General features: G+C 42.2%; 1 protein-coding gene across 8 annotated transcripts in view; it reads right to left on the bottom strand.

The window, feature by feature from the left end:
* Positions 1-3,300: 3,300 nt before the first annotated feature.
* Positions 3,301-20,869, bottom strand: part of SPATS2L (spermatogenesis associated serine rich 2 like) — a 130,579-nt gene continuing 113,010 nt past the window's right edge. For all 8 annotated transcript variants that reach the window (XM_045032285.1, XM_045032282.1, XM_045032280.1 and 5 more), the window contains 5 exons: positions 16,093-16,151; positions 12,130-12,239; positions 10,830-10,932; positions 5,532-5,752; positions 3,301-4,263 (listed from right to left, as the gene is read on the bottom strand). In XM_045032285.1, coding sequence (XP_044888220.1) covers positions 3,865-4,263; positions 5,532-5,752; positions 10,830-10,932; positions 12,130-12,239; positions 16,093-16,151 — 892 coding nt within the window. In that variant the 3' untranslated portion in view covers positions 3,301-3,864. The remainder of the gene's footprint in view (positions 4,264-5,531; positions 5,753-10,829; positions 10,933-12,129; positions 12,240-16,092; positions 16,152-20,869) is intronic.

Genomic DNA, 20,869 nt, shown 5'->3' with positions numbered 1-20,869 from the left:
GAATTTATTTGTACTTAATTGAAACAAATCAGTGTTATTTCATATGATAGGCACATGTTCATTTTGAATGTCTAGGAGGAGAGTACTGATAGTGCTAAAAAGTTATTCAGCTAAGAGTCACAGAAATATTACAGAGTTAGTAATTGGTATTGGGTTCAGCTAACTGTTAAAATAGCTTAGGAAGTTCCTCTACAACATGCAGTGCAAATAGTCATTTTTATAAACAAATATGTTACTTGAAGGGAAACTGCCTGTCTTCTGAACCCAGCATTATGATAGTTCAGTCTTGTTTTTTATGTCATCTCTTTTGCTCTGCTAATGACATCAGCTATGCCTGGCCATTTGTCTGCTTCTCCCACAAATATCTACATGCTTTCTTCCACGCTCTCCCTTATTCATGTAATGCCAATCCTAAACTGATCTGTAAGGCCAATACTCTGTTCCATTTCAAATCCTTCCTTAATACCCACTATTGCTGTAACCCCTACAAGAAAACAGACAATAATGGATAAATCGAGCAGCCAGATGGCATAGCTGATTGCGCTATATATACACTGCTAGGTTTTAGATCCTTCTCTGCACTGAGAAGTCTTCCTCCTGGGAGAGACGGGGATGCAGAGATTGCATACAACAGATATTAAATATCTTGTCTCTTGTCTTTGTAATCACTGTAGTAGTCTCACTTTCCAACATTTTGCCAGTGAAGAGAGGAAACTAGTTTTAAATTATTTCTGTTTAAGCACCTACCTGATTAGTGCACTGTGGCTGCAGTTCAGCCATGGCCGGGAAGAGAGAGAATGATGTTTCCCAGTGAAAGGAAAATTTCATCATTTTTTTCCCCCTTCTCTCTTCAATTTATGAAGGTCAAAGCTCTCACTTGAGAAACTGAGCAGGAAGGAGTAGGTGATACGGCTCTGAAAGTCTGAGAGAGAATGAGGCTTATAGGCTCCAGCCAGCCTTGCTACAAGTAATTAAAGGAGTCACAAGTGCAGTAATAATCAATCAGTAGGCTGTGAGGCAATATGGGTGTTCTGCTATAGCAAAGCCCTGCAGTAGCATTCTAAGGTTCCCTTCAGGCAAAAGCTCAGAGGAGGGTAAGATAGTAGCATTACGGGTGAGAGGGAAGTCTCAGGAAATGAAGTTTTAGAGCCTGGCTGCTTTGTGAGCTTCCTGGGAAATGTTGTCGTTTGTTTTGCTTTAGTGAATACATTTGTATGGCTCATGCAAGTTAGCTCCCCTTACTTGGAGTTACGATTTTACAACTCTGCCCCGCTGGTGGCTCAGTGACAGTTCTGTATGTCAGACATTCTAATTTGCATTAAAGATTTAGCCATTTTCATACAGGCTTCTTTAGCTGTTTTTCAGCTTATTCCAGCTGCTGGTGCAGCATTCACTAATGTTTCAAGCTGTTTCTGTAGTTTTTTTGGATGACGTTCTTGAACACTCTGAAATGTGCGGTATGCTGTTATACCTCTCATCATAATAAAGAGCTGCCACTCAAAGTTGTATATCTGTAGCCTCCAGAGCAGTTTCACTTGCATGTGATGCAGCACAGGGCCTCCTTGGGTCATTATGGTTATGGCTGCAGTGAAACGTAAGCCTGTACTTGAGCCCGTGCTCAAGTCCACCCCCGCCGCGCCTTGTGCCTACACTGCAATTGCGCTAACCTGGAGCTCAGGTTCAGGGTCCCAGGACCCTGCAGGCCTGGAGGATCTGAGCTTGCATTAAGCCAGGCCCCACAGTCTGAGCCCTATTATCACTTTGCAGTATAGACACAGCCCTGGTTCACTTGGAGCCTGGGAGTCAGCCTGAAGTATCCCACAATTCCATTCTAGCCCAACCATCTGCAATCCACTCTGAAAAACAGAAGTCATTCCCCCCACCCACCTTTGCAACAGCAGCAGCTCAGGTTAGCATTAATCCAGTCTCTTCTGATCACCCATTTGCAAGCATGCTGTCAGTGAACCTTGTGGGTTTGAAATGGAGAACAAACCATTCAAGGCTTTTGCAAAGTGAGCTGCTTCCTGGTGGATCTGCAGGGTGAGCAGTAGAGACGCAATGCCTTGTTATTGAGTAAATATTTAAGTAGGAAATGTTTGTCCCCATATTTTTATTTTTTCCTTCACTCTCTCTCAAGATGAAGAGACGCTAATTGCTTATTAGAGCCAGATATAGCCCAATATCCACCTAGGGAACTTCCATTGATGTCACTCAGAGAAATGAGCAAAGATTGGGCATAAATGACGTCCCTCATTTGAAAAACTAACAAGGACATTTATGCTTTAAGATTTTTTTTGAAGGGAAATATCATCATGTAGTGCAACTGAATAAAGCCCTCTAGTAACAATTAGGCAGAGGTAACTATGACAAAGTGAAGGGTAGCAAATAAGCTGCCTAGTCAGGCATTTCATTAATGTAGTGACAGAGGGCCAGATTCTCATACCTTCTGCAGCGTAGGTTACTTCACAAGCAGTCCCTTTGAAGTCAGTAGAGCTACTTGTGGCTCAAGGTGCTATTCATTGTGACTCAGGGTATTGGAATCTAGTCCACAACAGAAAGTAAGGGCTGGATCCATCATCCATTGAAGTTAGTTGAAAGACTCCAGTTGACATCAGTGAGTTTTAGGTCAGGTCCCAAATGTCTAAGATAAATTTCAACAAGCAAGGAATAAAGCCCTTAAAATCAACAAATAAAAGAGAACTGATCTTGGTGGGACTTTTACTTGAATAAGAACTGCAAGATTGGGCCCAAAGTGCATGCTGAGGGTGGTTGTTGCCACAAAGATGAGTATAAACAAATGAGATGCTCATGTGGTTTGGTACTGCAAAGCAGCAAACATTACAGAGATTTTAGGGAATAACTTAATTTTTTTGGAAGAAACAAGGTTTTTGAAATTCAGAATCAGAACATTTAAAATTATCAAGATTTTTTTAAAATAGAAAATTCAGATGGATGTGATCGCCATCTCCACTTTCTGCTGCATGTTACCATAACAGATTTGTAAGAGTCATAGCTCTCCTGTGGAAGAGATGGTTCCTATAGCAAAAAACAGTTTGGATTCAACTGCAACTTTTCATACACAAAAAAATAATTCCAATTAGTCATAAAAAAGTGACTGATAAAGGTGGAGAATTGGACTGTGCACCTGGATAACTGTGACTATATACATTCCAAACTTAAGAAATGAGCATTTTTCCAGACTCTGGGTAGTTTACCGATGAAAAATACCAACATATTATGTATTAAATACAATTTATACTTGATCTTACAGATCTTTCACTATGGAATAACAGACAGAAATCAAATGCAGTATGTTTTTTAATTTGTTTTGTATAGAGCAATATTGTGTGAGTATATAATATAGAGAGATATATATGGAGAGAAAGAGCGCTGTATAGACTTGTACAGAAAAATTCTATAAGAGCATCTGTTTTCATTGCAGACCATGATGTATGAACTTCCTGTTATTTTTTCTAACATTAGCTGCTCTACAAACAACAGAGTGGACTGGTACAACCACATATCTATAGCAGGCATCTTGCTACTATGCATTTAATCTTCAATTTATTTTGTTCAACCTAGATTTGATTTTTCTAAGAAGCAAATACTGCCTGGCTAAAATGCTGCATTGTCATGACAAAAATAACCTTGAGCATATTGAGCAAAGCCTTGAAAGTATGAGGTGAACTACTGCTGATTATTTGGAATTAATAAAAATGCCAACAGGTTTTTAAGCAGCAACTGATTTAAATTGATTCTGTTTTCTGACAGACTAGCTTTTTGTCAGCATTTCAACTAGCACCTTGAGTGAGAAACTGAAATGGAAAAAAATAAATCTGCTCTGTCTCTCTTCTTGGCGAGAATTTAAGCCACCAAAGTCACAGCTGGCACTGAAAGAACAGTGGCATCAGCAGAGGCCTCTATTCTTGCAGGGCATAAATTGCACTGAGATACCCTAGCAACACTGCTGCGGAATGGTCTGGGCTCGGTGCTGTCTGGTGTACGATGCTTTCTTTGGGTTTTTTCTGTATGTGTGAGATTCTCTGTGGTCCTTGTAGCTGTGGACTGGTCTTGATTTTTCATAGCTCCTTTATTTTTAGGTCTGAAACTATTATGCTGTTGTCTTCTGTGTTCATATCTGGAACTGCTCTTTATATTATTTTGATCTGTTTCGTTACTGGCACCTTGTGACTTGACAGACCCATTGAGCCGGATGCCGTGATACTGTGAGTTAAATCTTCGTCTCTGGCTAGACGGCCCATTCTATCAAGGAGGAAAATGAATGATCGTTAAGTTACATGCCCCCTTAAAAGTTTCTGTTAAAAACAAATAACACAGTGAATATTAATAAGTATATGCAGAATCAAATTCCTTATGCAGCCAGTGCATTTATTTAACCCTGGATGTAACAGAACATATACACTTGATCATTGCTAGAGCTCTGTTAAAAACAGCTACATCTACAAGACCATCACTATAGAGCTGGCACCTGAGCAGTTTGCAAATGCGCGTGCTGGTCAAAAGGTGATGTATTAGACAGCTCCACAGAAACACCAGCAGCAAAGGTAAGTAGCAGTAAAAAATGTGGGGCCTGACCCTCAGGTATTTAGGTATCTTACTCCTATTGGAATCAATGGGAGTGAGGCACCTAAATACCTTTGAGGATCTGGACCCAGGTTCACTTTGACTCTCCCCCCAAGAACACAACTACTATTTTTCTGGATAGTAAAGTGTTGTGTAAATAGTACAATAAGATTTGCAGAAAGTAACAGCGGAAATCCATGTAGAAAGAAAAGAGTTAAGAATCCAGATGGATGGGGGAGACGCCCATTTTGTTTACACTCTACAGAGAGCAAGTTTTTATCACTTGTGGAAAGTGGTGGTTTTCCATTGAGTGGTATGACTGCTATGGCAGCAGATTCTATACACACATGGAACTTATAATATGCCCCTTATTTTCTCTTTATGGATCTGTCTCATCTTGTAATCCTTGGTCAGGAGCTTTAGCTAAGTAAGCACTACAGGACAAGGATATTGCAGGGTACTCCTGTAAATGAAACAGATATAAATATGCCACAATATAGTAAGCAGAACTACTGAGCTTGTGAAATAATATAATTCTCTTGAAATCAGGCAGAGTTCAAATTTCAAGATCTACCAAGTCCTGAAGATGTGAGCTGATCACTTACCAATAGAAATAAATAGTTCCCCATAGCATAGTATAGGGCAATTGGGTACCATGCAGGGTTTTAAAAACCTTGCTCTGAAGCAAATGGTAGTGGTCACAGGGCACTGATCTGTTCCTGCTATGACAATTCCTATGTTCCTCCATCACATATGTTCCACACAGTCATGGAACTGGATTTGGAAAACATCTACTAGTTCATTTTGTCCATCCATGCGAATGGCGAATTGCATATGATGTATTGCAAAATGGTATTTGGTTTAGTGTTGTTCACTTGTAATACTGCAGATTTTCCCATGAGTTTGTGAATGCTGGACTTCAGTCTAGCTCGTATGTAGTTTCTCACCTGTTTATTTGTTGGGGTTACTTGGGGAGAGGATTCTGTGGGATTGGAAATAAGATGATTTGGCATTTTAGTGCTGGCCGTTTTACTATCAAAGTTCTTGATGTGACCGGAGGATTTTCGGGAGTGTGTACTTTGCTTGCCAGATGCCACATGCGAAGTCACTGACAGCAGCACAGAACTGCATGGTGTTCTTGAGGAGTAGTTGTTCTTTGGATGAGAAACTACAAAAGAAAAACACTCAGTGTTATCAGGTACATCATCAGCACCAAAACACAAGGCCCAAATGCTTATCTCAGTTACACCAGAATTCAGTGGAGTCATTTCAGAATCAGGTCCATAGCCCTTTTTTTTTCCCCTGCTGTGAATCAGCCTTGTTCCACAAGACATTTTTGGAGATGAGGGGCCAATCCTGGTGCAACCCACTGACCCTGGTGGAGTTACCCCAAGGATGTGTTCAGCAGGAGACAATCTTGAAGAAGCTCCACAATTTCAAAACTCTTAGGAAGAGGTCAATATTTAGGAGAGGCTGCTCTTCCAAAGGGAAATATGGCTCAGAATGCAATAAAAACAAGAGAGGAATTGCCCTGGCATGGGCATCCATATTGGGCAGGCCTGGATCCACATTATGTTTTGCAGGTTTTTTCTCTCTGTGCTGCTAAGACCCAAATCTCAAATTCCTTTTTATGGATTCAGTCCTGCAAAGTGCTAAGTACTCTCTACTCCCATCAGCTTCACTGCTCAGCAGCCCACAGGACTGGGATCTATGTCAATCTAACTCTTCTTGGGATGTAATCCGGGTTAATACCGCTATGGACACAACCCAGTGAAACTGAGCTGGATTGTAGCACAGAGCTATAACACCATGTTAGGGGCAGCGTGGAAGCACATCACCCCTTTAGGAGCTCTGGGAGCATGCATAATGTTTGCCAGGAGTGTGGCCACCTCGCCCCCTTTGGGAAGGGTGTATGCAGTACCCAGTTCTCTCTTAGTGCTGACACTGGTGGGCCCTGGGGAGTCCTTGAGTTGTACCCTTTGCCCTCTTGTCCAAGAGGCTTCTTGCTTCTTCTCCATCCCTTGTCCACCTGCACAGGGCCATGCACAATGCGTACCCCAAAGGCAAAGAGACATTTTGCTCAGTAGACCTGCCTGAAGGTAAAAAGCACTGTCCCCCAGGAGTAAAACCAGAGCCTGGATGTCTATATTTGTTTGCTGGGGTGCCCATCTTGCTGAAGGGAGGTGCTGTTTGTGACACTGGCAGAGAGAGGCTGTAAGCTGGTTTTCAAGCTGCTTTGATGCTGGCTAAGAACTATCAACACACTGTGTAAAGACTGAAGGTATGTGAAACTCTGTTAAATGAGCAGTGAAAGCAGGTCTGCCGTCTCTTCCACTGGGTGTTTCCATTGCCAGCATCAGAAACAGCATCACGCTGATGGCTGCCTCCAGCACTAGGCTAGAAAAGGTCAGCTGGATTTGTAGCTAGTATTTTTTTAACAATAAAAAATGTAAAATTTTGGCTCTTTATTCCTGGTGCCTCTTGCTCCTTAGTCTGTGAACTTTTTTGGGGGGGCTGAACAAACTCGCTGTAGGTTTCCTCACATTGAAATACCGTCTCAGTGCTTGTAATGTGAAAAACAGAATGTTTTAATGAGCATCCTCTGGCAGCAAAGAGAGAGTCAAGTGCCAATAATTCCCCTACTGCTCAAGGTCGGTGGGAGTTGTACCCAGTGCCAGCTTAACCCATTGTTGGCCTCTTTGGCAAACATACACTTCTAGGTCCCTACCTTCTAATATGAACAACAACGAACAGCTGTACAGTACAGTCAGTGTGGGACTGGCTGCTCATCCTGCTGCTGCTAGGTGCACCACTCACCCTAAATTCCCTGTAAGCTGTAAGTTCGGGTCTGGCTGGAGGACCGGCCGGGGAAGGGGTGCCCCTCCCCGGGCCCCAACCTAGCCCGGCCACCCCTACCCCGGCCTGAACCCAGCTGCAGCCAGTGCCCATCCTGCGGCTCCAGCCCTGGAGCTGCCAAGGTGGAGTGAGGGCCCTCCCTTCCCCCAGCCCAGGTGATGCTGCAGGGAGAGAGAGCTGGAGGGAGTCCTCTCTCCCCACCATAGCCCCAGAGCACCCTCTGGTGCCCCAAACCCCTCATCCCTGGCATCACCCCAGAGCCTGCACTCCCAGCTGGAGCCCTCACATCCCTGCACCCCAACCCTCTGCCCCAGCCCCAAGCCTGCTCCCACACTCCGAACCCCACCACATGAATACTGTTATGTGCACCAATATGAAGGTGGTAAGTCACACATTGCCTCCGTATTGGTGCACATAACAAAATTCATTCCACGCATGGGTGGGAAAAGTTAGAGAGAACACTGCTCACCATGATGGAGAGATGGCTGGGCCAAATTTCAGTGAATGGCGTTGCTAGCTGGCTCATGGGGTTGTACTGCCATTCAGATTTGGCCTAGCCACCCCTCCATCATGGTGAGCAGCACCACAACTAGCAGCAAGATGAGCAGTCAGTCCTAGTGAATCCACAGCATGGCCAGCCTGGCTGTGATGAGTGTATTGCATGGCTGTTCGGTAGGCCCTGGGCCTCCACCCTGAATTTGGGCCCTAGGCACATGCCCACTTTGTCATGTGATAATCCAATGCTGGTTGTGCCCCTTTACACCTTGGACTGAATTTGGCCTGGAAACTGAAGTGAATTTCATGCTGATAAAAGGCTGCTGAGATGGAGTTTTCACTCCTTCCACTGAAGAGGCATAGCATGGGTAACAGCCATGCAAGCTTCCTTTTTATGCCAAAACAAGTTGCAAAGGCCATCTCTACGAGTGAGAGGGTAGTCCAGTCTCCATGGCTCATTCAATAATTAGCCTCTGTAGGGAGCCTGCCAACCCAGAGGCCTGATTGTGATACGGACACTTGTCAACTACTACCTTGATGGAGACCAAAAACTCATCTCATATATGCCACTGGAAAACTACTTGAGGAATTGCCACTGTTCAATCTCACATGTTTCTGTCACTCCTGCTATCACCCCATTCAAAGTGTTGCATCTCAAACACTTACAGATTTTGGCTTAAAGTTCACTAAAACCAACTCTTCAGTTCTGGATTCCTACAGCACTTCCATAGAGTCTTCAGCCATCTGAGTTTCTGGCCCATTAGCAGTCTCAGAAAGGGCTCTGGTGCTGTAAACAGATTATGGCTGCCCCACCTCACTCTGCTCTGACTTCTGATTACAGAACTTCCTTGTCCCGCTTTGTCTTACAAGCACATATGATGCCAATATGCATCAAGAGCAAGAGATGGTGGGCAGAGTCTTCAGCGTCCAGAGAGAAGGGAAGTTTCCAGCCAGATACATAGTTTTATCTAATGTTCAACATTATTCAGGGAGGATTCCCTTTCTCTCCACCACTAGGATGAAAAAAGAGGTTGCATCCTAATACCAAGTGTATTTACAAACCAAGCACTAGCTAGTTTTTAATAGTGTTTTTTAAATCTCTTATTTATTTATTTCCCACCACTAGGTGACCTCTTAGCAAAAATAATGTACCTCCATACTGCTGAACTGCACAGAGCAAAACAGTGAACTATAGATCTTTCTTTTATAAGCAGAGAGGATGCTCTGAGCTGCGCTGGCATTGAATTCTACCATTCTGTCTTTTTTATGACAGACAGGCTGGTGTGGAAGCCAGTGCAAGCATCAAGCTACCTGTCACAAAGTGGGCTGCTTACTTTTTAACAGAAAATACATATTTTCCTTTAGGAAATTGTAAAAAAATAAAAATAAAAATAGTACAATGAAGATGTGTTATATTTTAAAGTGATCTTATAGAGATTATTACACTTTGGAGAGAGAGCAACTGGAACACTTGAAAATCCCACTGTCCATCACCCACAGATGTATATCATTCCTGTTGCTTTCATTTCACACTAACAGCTATCTTACACTGTCAGACCTCCCTGGCTGCTCAAACCCCACAAGCTCCTTACTTTTCACAAACTTGTGTTAGTTGTTCCTGCAAAAAGACCCCAATTCAGCAAAGCCCTTCAGCACATGCTTAGCTATAAGCACATTACTAATTATTATTTGTACTACAGTGGCATCTTGAGGTCCCAGTCTTGGTCAGGGTCTCATGATGGTAAGCATTATACAGACACACAGTGACAGACAGTCCCTGCCTTGAAGATCTTACAATCTAAAAAGACAAGCCAAACAAAGGACGGGAGAGAGACAAAGGCCCAGAGAGAGGAATTAACTATTCCAGCAGAACTAGGAATAGAGTCCAGATCTCTTGAGTCCCAGTCCAATGCCCTACTGTCTCATCACTATCCTTAATAGCAGTAGCCCTACAGATTGCAATGTTCTGAATTCAGTGGGTCAACTCATGTGCTCAGAGTTAGGTAATTGCATTGATGAGCCAATTAACCTGTGAAGTTCACTGCAGCTGCAGGTTATTTAGGGAAATATTTAATAAAATTAAAGGAGTGAGGATATGTTTATATCAGTAGCAACTGTGGTTACACTAGCTAGAATGACAATAAAAGATCTTCCAAATCCTTAAGCTTTAGGGCATGAGATAGTTACCATGAGATCACTGTGCATAATCAGATGCATTATTTGGAAATGCATGCTTTCCTCCAGCACATCTGGGATTGGCCACTAACAGAGACAGGATACTGGGTTAGATGGATCCCTCAGACTGTTCTGCCATAGCAATTCCTGTGTTCTTGTGCATTAAACTGTTTGTGACTCGAGAGAGACAATTCTTAGGCGATGGAATCACAAGATTCATTCTGGCAGATTCACGATTTGTTTTTCTTGCTATTTATAGTAACTCCTTGGAAACCTGAAACTGGAAATTGTTTTCTTCCTGAAATCGTTTTTCCTTCACCATGCCATATTTTTGTTTGCTCATGAGTGCTGGGGCTGCTAGGATGGTTTCTTTTTTTGGGGGGGGGGAGGGGGAAGTATTGAAGTATTTGGTTTTTAAAAAACAAACAAAGTCTTGCATGATATAATGAGAAATAAGAGAGGTCAAATTTTGCATCCGGGGAACATGACTTTTGGAGCAGACAATAGTTGTGAGCAGCTTAGTAAATTTACAGAAAGACCGGTGTGAAATACCTTGTGCCAAATTTAGCTTCTGCAAAAAACAATACACATCTTCTGAAATCAGTGCAGTTGCTCCCTCTTATGCCAGGGCTGAATCTGGTCCCTTGACATCATGGTAGTGCAGAGAAGTCAAATAGTCACTACAATCACACAACACTTCAAAAATCACCAAAACTTACGTTCTCCGCAGAGCTGAATTTGGGTTTTTAGCTGTTCTATGTCGCAGGAGAACCGGGCAGACCTACCCAGCTCTTCATCATATTTGCGTTCACTCACAAAGTGCTACAAAAACACATGGAAATTAACATTTACTAACATTCTAATGTATCCCACTTCATTATATGGATGGTGAAGAAATCACTCGAATGTTAATTATCCCAAAGTCACTGTAAGGTCTCCGCTGTCTGTCATCCACCAGTGCTCAGGCTCTCTGCACAGAATCTGAGCAAATAAAACAGGAGGAGTTTCCCATCCTGTATTAAGCTCTGGCAGTGTAAAGGGACCTTAAAGTAGGTGTAAATTACACTGTACAATACACCCATTTTAAGGTCCCTTTTCAATGCCAGAGATGGAATCAGGCCCAAAGTAGCCCTGGTGATTGTTAGGCCTCTCAGCGGCCTTTGATTTTGACCGGAAGATTTTGCTGACTCACTTGCAGAACCTGGTGGAAGTGGCTGGGAATGCCCTTTGCTTCCTCCTCTGTGACAGGTACCAAAGGGCAGAAATAACTCTCTTGACTTCCTTCCTGAGAGCTCTGACATGTGGAGTTATACAGAGCTCCAGCTTGTAGCCCCTCCTGGTCACTGCATATGCCTCCACCAGGGAGGGGAGAGAGCAAGGTATTTGGTGTGCTACAATAACGTAGCTGTTCTGGGGGTTACCTGTTCACCTACAAGTGCACTTCAAGGTACTGGTTACAGTCTAAAAAGCCTTAGCAGCAACCATTATTGAGGGGATGGCCTTTTTCCTGATGTCACATCACCCCCAGTGTCAGTATCTATGCCAAGGCAATCTCAGCGAAGCTGTCACCTGCAGTCTGAGTTGGTGTGCTTCAGAGCACAACACAAGAAGAACCTGACTGACTGATGGATCAATATGATATTTGGGAAAAGGTGCTTGTGTCATTCTGCCACTATGCAGAGGTTTTTGTTCTCTGGCCTTTAAGCTTACAGGTTCAATACTGGCCACAACTAATTGGGACTAATACCTCTGGGATGCACACACAGCAGAAGCCCCTGCTACGCAATTTAATAGGGTGCAGCTTGGACCTCCTCCATACTAGTTTCTCTTCATTGGCCAGAAGTACAGAGGCTTGCCCTGAGCAGGCGCCTCTCCCTGCCACATCCACAAATGGTCAGCAACATTCAGGTCCTAAGCATTTATAGCACAAAATAAGGATACAAAGTTATGTTGGCAGCACAGGCTCAGTATCCATGTAAAGAGAGCACACATCAAATGGAAGTGTCTTGGTGGACTAACCTTAATTTCAGCCCTGAGTTCAGCCAGTTGTGTCTCAGCCATCTGACTAGCTAAGTCTGTCAGTCTCTTTAGCTCCTCGGCTCTTTTCTGACGAGCAGTCAAGATTTCCACTGCCAAGCAAAAAGGATAATACATTAGTGCTAGGAACGTAATCACTTTTAAACTAATTACAGTCTGTACATTAACACTATTTGCAGTGTTGTTGTAGCAGTGTTGGCTCCAGAATAGTAGAGAGACAAGGTGGCTGAGGTAATATCTTGTACTGGACCAACTTCTGTTGGTGAGAGAGACAAGCTTTTGAGCTTACACAGAGCACTTTTTTAGGTCTGGGAAGAAGAGCTCTGTGCAGCTGGAAAGCTTGGAAAAGGAATTATCTCACCCACCTTGTCTCTGTTCATTAACATTGTACATCAACATGTGGAAAACATACAACATGCCAAGCACATTTCCATCCACATGACCCCGTCTGCACCGATTAATCCAAATCAATGGATTTAACGTAACTATTTATTGTTAAGAAATATATGAAATTGATATGCTGCTAGAAAATCAAAATCCCCACCCAAAGTTAAACCTGCCCTTCCGCATTTAGACAACTAGGTGGTACACATGGTGTTTTGAGCTTTTTCCAATGCTTTTTTTTAAAGCACAAAATCATCAAGGACTCAGCTGAGATGCAGGAAGTGACTTGAGCCAACAGCCTTACATCCGGGTGCATGATGTCTTTTATTTAGATGTGATCATTTTATCCCCTTCTGAAAAAATTCTGTTAATATATAGTTTGTCTAATCTATGAGTTATGGTTTTGCTTTCAAGTACAGATTATGCTCTTATGCAGTTTATCTAATAAAGCCATATTCCATTTATGTAACAAATTCTAAATGCATACGATTTTTATGAAAAATATTAAATATACAAGACTTCACAGGTTGTATACCCTGTATAAGGAAATGATTATTTTACACTCCCTAATCTGCTATTAGAAAAAAATTATTATGAACCACAATAGCAATGGCCAACCCTTTCTTAATTTTTAGGGTTATATAACATGACAAATTGTGGAGGACAATGAAATTGGCAGTTATCTAAACACTGATGATCCATGTATTTGCAAAATCTGATTCAGCAATAGGGAAATGGAGGGGTTTGCATTTATGCAATGGTGTTCTTATGGCTGAAGCACAGGCCTAGGAGCCAAGAGACCTTGGTACATATCCTCTGCTGATGTAAACTGTTACAGTTGGTTGACTTCCATGGAGCTCTGACAATTTACACCAGCTGGATCTACCCCCTAATTTCTGTGCTTGCTTTGCCACAGATTTCCTGAGTGACGTTGGCTCTTAGGGCTTATGTACCCAGGGAAGTTATTGTGTAATAAGCTAGGATGTGACTTTAGAGTGTGGACACTCTTACTCTGTACTCTGTATTTGACCTATAGAAATAATACAAATGATCATCAGTTAAATAATCCTCCCATGTGGCAGAAAGACGTGAAGATAAATAATAACATAATTATTAGTTAATACTACACACATTTCAGTAATAACAGCAACCCGAAACTCTAAAAGCACTTTACAGACCCTAACCCTCACAATAGCCCTGAGAGACAGCAGAAGCTGCAATTTAAAGAAAGGCACAGAAACCTGCCCAAGCACACACATAGTGTCAATGGGAGAGCAGGGAACTGAATCCAAAGTGATATATTAATACAACACAAACCCAATAGGTACATCCTAAATTAGTATCTCTGTATAATATAACTAGTTTCACTTAACCCAAAAAGTGGATTCTAGTCTCAGATTAGATTAATGTGTAGCCCTCTGATAACATCAGAGCTGTACTGTGGATTTCTAAAATGTGGCTTTGAGCATTGGATCCTGCTCCACTGACATCAATGGGAATTTTGCCATTGACTTCACTGGAAGCAGGAATATGCCCACCAGGTGATTATAACAATCTCTGCAGGTAACCAAGGAACTGCTGGCATGTTTCTATCATCATCATCTTAAAAAAAAGATCCCCCCAGAACTCCAGATCCACATGTCTATCACGTTTGTGTTAGAAGATCTCTCATAGGAAACATTTTAAGAGTACATTATGGTCAAACTTTGCTAGAATAATTTGTTCTCTTTGGCCTCCACACATGTACAGTCACAAAGAACTTATCTGAAAACACAGATTATTTGTTGTTGTTGTTGTTTTAAACACTTTTCAGCTAACTCAAGATCTACATACAAATGCAGCACTCAAGAACATGTGTACTTGTGACCTGCCCCCATAGCGCTTTAGGTTCATAAACCAATGAAAGACTGATAGTATCTTCATGTGTGACTGACAAAATCTTCTTCCTGAGTTACTAATATTGGGGCAAATCCTGAGCTCATTGCTCAGCCTTTTTAGTCCTTACTCAGACATACTCCTACTAGAGTTGATTTAAAAGTGTTATTTCTAATGTGGGGTGTACCATGCTGCTGCAGTGTCCCATTAAATCACTGTGTGTTACCTTTTCCCCCACCAGAATACACCTATCTAGATGACACCTATACAAGAGGCAGAAATTAGATGAAAGTCAGGAATGCATCTGATCAGATTTGCCTCAACAGATAATTAGGAAAACAGGTTTTGATCAACATCTGTTTTTTAAGCTACCTTTTAAATATAAGAGCATAATTACAACTTTCTCTCCTGATGATGTAAAGCCAAATATAGCCGTATTATGTGATATTTCACTACATATCTTCATATATTCGAAGTCATGTATATAGTACTATAGTGAACCTAATGAGATATATTTTACTGTTTCACCATTAGCAAATGAATGCAGGGATTGAGAAAGGAAAATGCAAGAAGCACTCTACAAGCTGTAACAGTAGGTTAAGTCTCAGTTTTGAAATCTCTAGATTACTTGGGATCACAGGTTTAAATCTTAACTGGGTTGATTCTTCAACCCTCTAAGGTAGATAAAATGATTTCCATGTGTGTGACAGGGTGCTATCAGCAGTTAAAATATATATGTCACTAAAGTCAGCAGGTAAGTTTCTGAATACATGCAGGGGCAGATCTGTCATAAGAAGGTGCCGTATTTACAGTCACTTTTCAGAACAAAAACATACTTTAAAAACTGAGGTTCTGTCCATTCAGAATCATTAAAAATCCCATGGACATTTTCATAAGAGAATGGGTTTGGCTGCGTGTATACAGGACTCAATCCTGCAAACCTGGTGCAGACAAAACTCCCATTGATATCAATGGGGATTCCACACATGGAATGTTTGCAGGACTGGATGATTAGTCTATAAAAAGTGTGTTGAGTCATTCAGAATGAAAGGTGCCATATAAACAGAGAACACTAGAGAATTAGTGATGTCACCACAGTCGAATATTCTGAAGGGTTAATAAGTTCCAAGGCAAAAGAGTGACTTCCTGACAGGCAGGGGCAGCACACAGAGCCCCCTAGCCCCTTCGCCAGGAGCTACAGGGATGTGCCAGACGCTTTCGGGGAGCCCCCCCCGCGATGTAAGCACCGCCCTGCACCCCAAACCCCAGCCCTGAGCCCCCTCCCACACCCAAACTGCCCCAGCAGCGGCCGGTGCGACTGGCCCAGGAGCTGCCTGATCTGCTCGGGCAGCCCTGGAGGCAGCCGCACTGGCGGCTGCAGAAGTCATGGAGGTCACAGAAAGTCATGGAATCCGTGACTTCTGTAACAGACGCGGAGCGTTAACTAATACATGTTAGCACTCCAGCTGAATTTATAGGGATGGAAATCTATTAAACTTTGGTACACAATTCTTTTAGCCAGAGCTTGTTCAGGAAGTGGTACCAGAGGCCCTGTCTACAACGAACAATGCTGTAATGCTGCTAGAGGAATTGATTTACTACTAAATTTTTCTGCAGAATCAAAAACACATGTTCTCCCAACTCTTCCAAAACACACACAGGCTCTCTAGTATGTTTTCTACTTACTGGCTTCTTCTTTAACTTTATCAACTTCTGCCATTAATGACACTTCTTTGTCTATGATGCTAAAAAGGAAAAAAAAATGATTTAACTCAAGATAAAACTATGATGTGAAGCAAAACTAAAATATATCTTGTACTAATAAATGCTATTATACAAAAGACTTCAGAACACTGTTACTGAGAGTTTTGGAATTAATAAAGGGAAAAATTAAATGGAAAGAGATAAAATAACGAGAGACTAACTGAATACAGCAGCCAGTGCTAACCAATCTCTAACGAAAAAGTTAATACATTATTAGTCAGATACTATCCTTTTGCATGTATATGTGGATATCTCTGATTTAGCTGCACAAGTACTGTCTGGGTGCAATGGTATTCAAGTTCATATTCTCACTTCTGGATTAGTAAAATGCACTCTAGCTAATATCCATGTTGACCTCGTTTACCTCACAGTGCAGTTTGTTACAACAATGTAATTATGGCTGTGAGCTAACAGCTTTCTCTCCTTAAATCACCAGGGAACAAGTTTCTCCAGAACATGGTATTTTAATCAAATAATTAGTCTGTCCTTATGTAAGGTACATAACCCTTGGCACATCACCCAGCAAGGTCACTAGCTGGAAGATTCACCCTCCTTGCCCAGTTTTTGTAGGATTTCTGGGACGAAACAGGTACACGGTTGACTTCCCTCCCACCTTCTTCTCCTGCAGAGCTCCTGAGCTCCCCCACTCAAGCAGAACTCCTGCAACCCTCTGCCACAGCACTCCCCAGCCCCCATCTGTGCTTTTTAACTGGCAAAATGCAAGCAGACAGGTGGATCTGTTGAGAGTTAACAGTGGGTCAAAGGAACTTTTAACATAATGATGCAATTTAGTGAAGTAACAGCACTAGAGAGCTCCCCAATAGATGGTGCTTTTGTACACAGCTCTGATATACACCTCTACCCTGATATAACGTGACCCAATATAACACAAATTCACATATAACACAGTAAAGCAGCGCTTGGGCGGGGGGTGGAGGGGGATGGCTGCACGCTCTGCCAGATCAAAGCAAGTTCAATATAATGCGGCTTCACCTATAACACGGTAAGATTTTTTTGGCTGCCAAGGACAGCGTTATATCGGGGTAGAGGCGTACTTTGTAAAAGAGTTCTTGTTTATTAACCATTATCAACATTAATTTTTCAGTTTTGCAGAATCAAAAGGGTTTTGGTCTTGCTTTTAAAAGAAGGGATGGCAAGTAGGTCAGATAGCACAAGTGAAATCAGGCAGGCCGCTACTGGGGGAAGTGGAAAGTTCAGCTCTTACAACAGAAACATCATAAAATCTTAAGCCGTGGCACAGAATGAGATATTAGGAGTTCAAGACCTAAAAACAGCACCAGGAACTAGAGCTTTCTTTCTGAATAAACCTGACTGATGTGAGGAGACTCACAGAAGTCAATGGAACTGAAACCTTCCATGAATAAGGCAAGGTTGATCAGGCCCTTTACATCTTGGCTGTTATTCTTTGAGGACTCTTAACATAATTGCATTGGGTGATGTGATTTGTATGAAAAGCAAGGGACAGTGCAGCTTCACACCACCCCCAGTACAGATCTGTGCCTCTTTGACACAACTGGGCCCATAACGGGAACAATTGTATTAGCAATTCATGTGTAAATACAGATATTAATGTACATGTGGTCCTACCGCCCAATAAAGAGTATAAACCAAGAGTATGTATGTGATGTAACAGCAACGTGAAGTGTAGTTACACACAGTGTAAGTCTAGAGTATGTATGTAACAGTAACACAAAATGGGGTTATAGATAGGCTCACTTATAATTATAAAATTGCTTCCTCTTGGCAAAGACCAACTGTATGTGCTTTACCTGTGCATAGTCCTTTGTCAGGAGTCTATATTTTGCATTGGCAGATGGATGAAACAAGAACTAGATGGGCTTAGAGTAAAACTCTGGCTCTGAACAGTCCCTCCTTTTAGTAAAGTTCATATCCTAATCCAAACTTTGCACCTCTTTTTTGTTCACAATGGGCCAAACCAAAACCCCACATCCAAACACCCCCAAACTTTGGGGTTGTTCAGATCAGATCTGAACTTTGTAGCTAGCACAAGTCTTTTCCATCTCTAGCTATACAGCCTGACTGGTACTAGGAAACTGGACAATCAACCCATTAAGTCTCAATCACACCTAAAAAGGCAATGAAAATGTTGTTTTTTTCCCTAGTCTACACTAACACACACAGAGTTCATTACAGGTTCAGAGGCACCCACTGCTGATAAATAGTTTCAGCAATTCAGTTTCCTGCTATAGACTAATCTTATTATGATCCTAAATAACTCACAGGATACAAGAATATCTGTGTAAAAGCAAATACAGGCCATGCTTCTTCTCTCTCTTACACTGAAATAACTTTACTGACTTCCCCATCCAGCATGCCCTTTTAGGCAGCTGTGACTTGGCCCATAATATATGTAATAGTTTAGAATACACGAGAGCAAGACTTCAGTCCTGCAGTTTCAGTACTGTGATCAAAAAGCTCTCATGAACTCAATGGGAATTGTGTGGATAATGATTGGCGAACAAGGTCTTCAAGGATTCACCAGAGCACCGGAAACTACAAATTAGTTGTGGTATAAACACCTGACTAACGTACAAGAATTCCGAGTGGAAATGGTTGTTTGCAGTGCCGTTGTAGCCATGTTGGTCCCAGGATATTACAGAGACAAGGTGGGTGAGGTAATATATTTTATTGGCCCAACTTCTGTTGGTGAGAGAGACCAGCTTTTGAGCCACATAGAGTTCTTCTTCAGGTCTGGGTTTCCATTTCAGACAGCTACATTCAGTATCTTCCACTGTTGCATGCAGTGTAGTTGTAGCTGTGTCAGTCCCAGGACCTGAAGAAGTAGGACCTGAAGAAGTGGTTCAATTGGTGCTCAATATTCTCCAGGCATATGACTAGACTTGGGATCCAAATGGGCAATTGATAATTCCAGCTTATTGCTCGGAAAAGCAATAGCTTCCCAGAATCTATTTCCTATTAATCATTCATGACCACACAGGATATTGAACTTCCTTGGCTGAATTCTCCAGGTGACAACAGTGAGTCTTGAAAATTGCACACAAAACAAACCAAAAAGGCACTTACAAAAGTGCATCCACAGTATGCCACAGGTTATATAAACACAACCTTCAGATGGGGAAAAAATGAAGAAACACCAAGCAATAAGTCCATGTAAACAGAGTTCACAAAAAAGGCCTGGGCCAAACCACTTCAGACCAGCTCTCTCCCCATTCCAATAATAGATCTTTGAATATATGCTAAATTGCTTGGCCAGTTACATTACATTTTTATTCCAAATAAAAAAAGCTTTTATTACCAAAGGAAGAACGAGATCATAGCAGCCCCAAATTTCTTGTATATTGTACAATTAATCACAGTAATAACTTGTCATTTTCTAGATAAGTTTTCACTCTTGATCTATTCTGGTTGGCTAATAAAGAACCCCTCAGGAAGGTGCTCAGATACAACACAGAAGTTCCTAGATAGACAGGAATGATTTTGAAATTCCCTTCACAGCTATTAACTGTAATTGAAGATTGAGGCATAAACAAACGTGACATGTCTGTGGTTCATTTGCCACCAGCAGAATAAATAATATGTTAGACTAAGCTAATTTAAGGACCAGATTCTCAGCTGGTGTAAATGACCTGGCTCCACTGAAGTCAAAGGAGGTACACTAATTTATACTAGGAGAAGATCTGGCCCCATATCTCTAGTATACAGATTCTATATTACAGAAGGAGCATGGCATACCTAATCCCAGCAGGTGGCTGTAAATCAACAGTTCTTAAAATGGAACTCACGAATCACCAATACATCATGAAGGTTTTGTAAGGGGTCTATGAACTAATGAAGGAATATGCCTTTCCCCAGTGAATGTCTAATGCCAAATAGCACTGGAAGGTGGCGAGTCAGTGTAGTCTGTTTCTCATTCATTCATGGCAGGACCAGGGTTTGCTGGGAGTGAAACTGACTAGTCTGATTCAATTCCCTTTTCAGCAGAGCCCTGTGCAAAAGGAGGTTAGTGCAGAACTCTCTTAACTCTTCACCTGCCAATGGAACTTCAGAGAAGGGAACAAATGAAAAAGAGTGACAAACAGAGAGGAAAAACGATACAAGACAAATGTACACAGAAAGAAGAAAAATAAATAAGGGTATATCTACCCTGAAATTGAAGGTGTGTTTGCAGCTTGGGGAGACACACCCACGGCAGCAGTACGGACACTATACAAACTTGTCCTAAACCCTAGGTACGTAACTGCGTTGCTAGCCCACACTGGGGTCTGTGCCACCGCCTATTCACTGCCAGTTTTAGCCACATTAGCTAAATTAAATCAAGCATAGGTATGTCTATTGGAGCTGCAATCACCCCTCCAATTGCAATGTAGACATTACCCCAAGAGGGAGACATGGATGCAAAGAAGAAAGAAGACAAGTGGATGCTCCTGGGGCTGGTGTTGAGGCAAACCCATTTCCCTGCTCTCTTTAGGGTATGTCTACACTGCAAATAAAAACTGCTGGCTGTCCTGTGCCAGCTGGCTTGGGATGTGGGGCTGTTTAATTGCAGTGTAGATGACCAGGCTTAGGCGGGAACTTGGGCTCTAGGACTCTGAGGTGGGAGAGTCCCAGAGCTCAGGCTGCAGCCCAAACCAGAATGTCTGACTACATCGCAATTAAACAACCCCACAGCTCGAGCTGTAGGGGCTTCGGCGGGGCT

This window comes from Mauremys mutica, chromosome 10 (genome assembly GCF_020497125.1).
Source record: "Mauremys mutica isolate MM-2020 ecotype Southern chromosome 10, ASM2049712v1, whole genome shotgun sequence".
Classification (NCBI taxonomy): Eukaryota; Metazoa; Chordata; order Testudines; family Geoemydidae; genus Mauremys; species Mauremys mutica.
The sequence above is the reverse complement of the archived record's forward strand: the minus strand, read 5'-3'. Positions and strand labels throughout refer to the sequence as shown.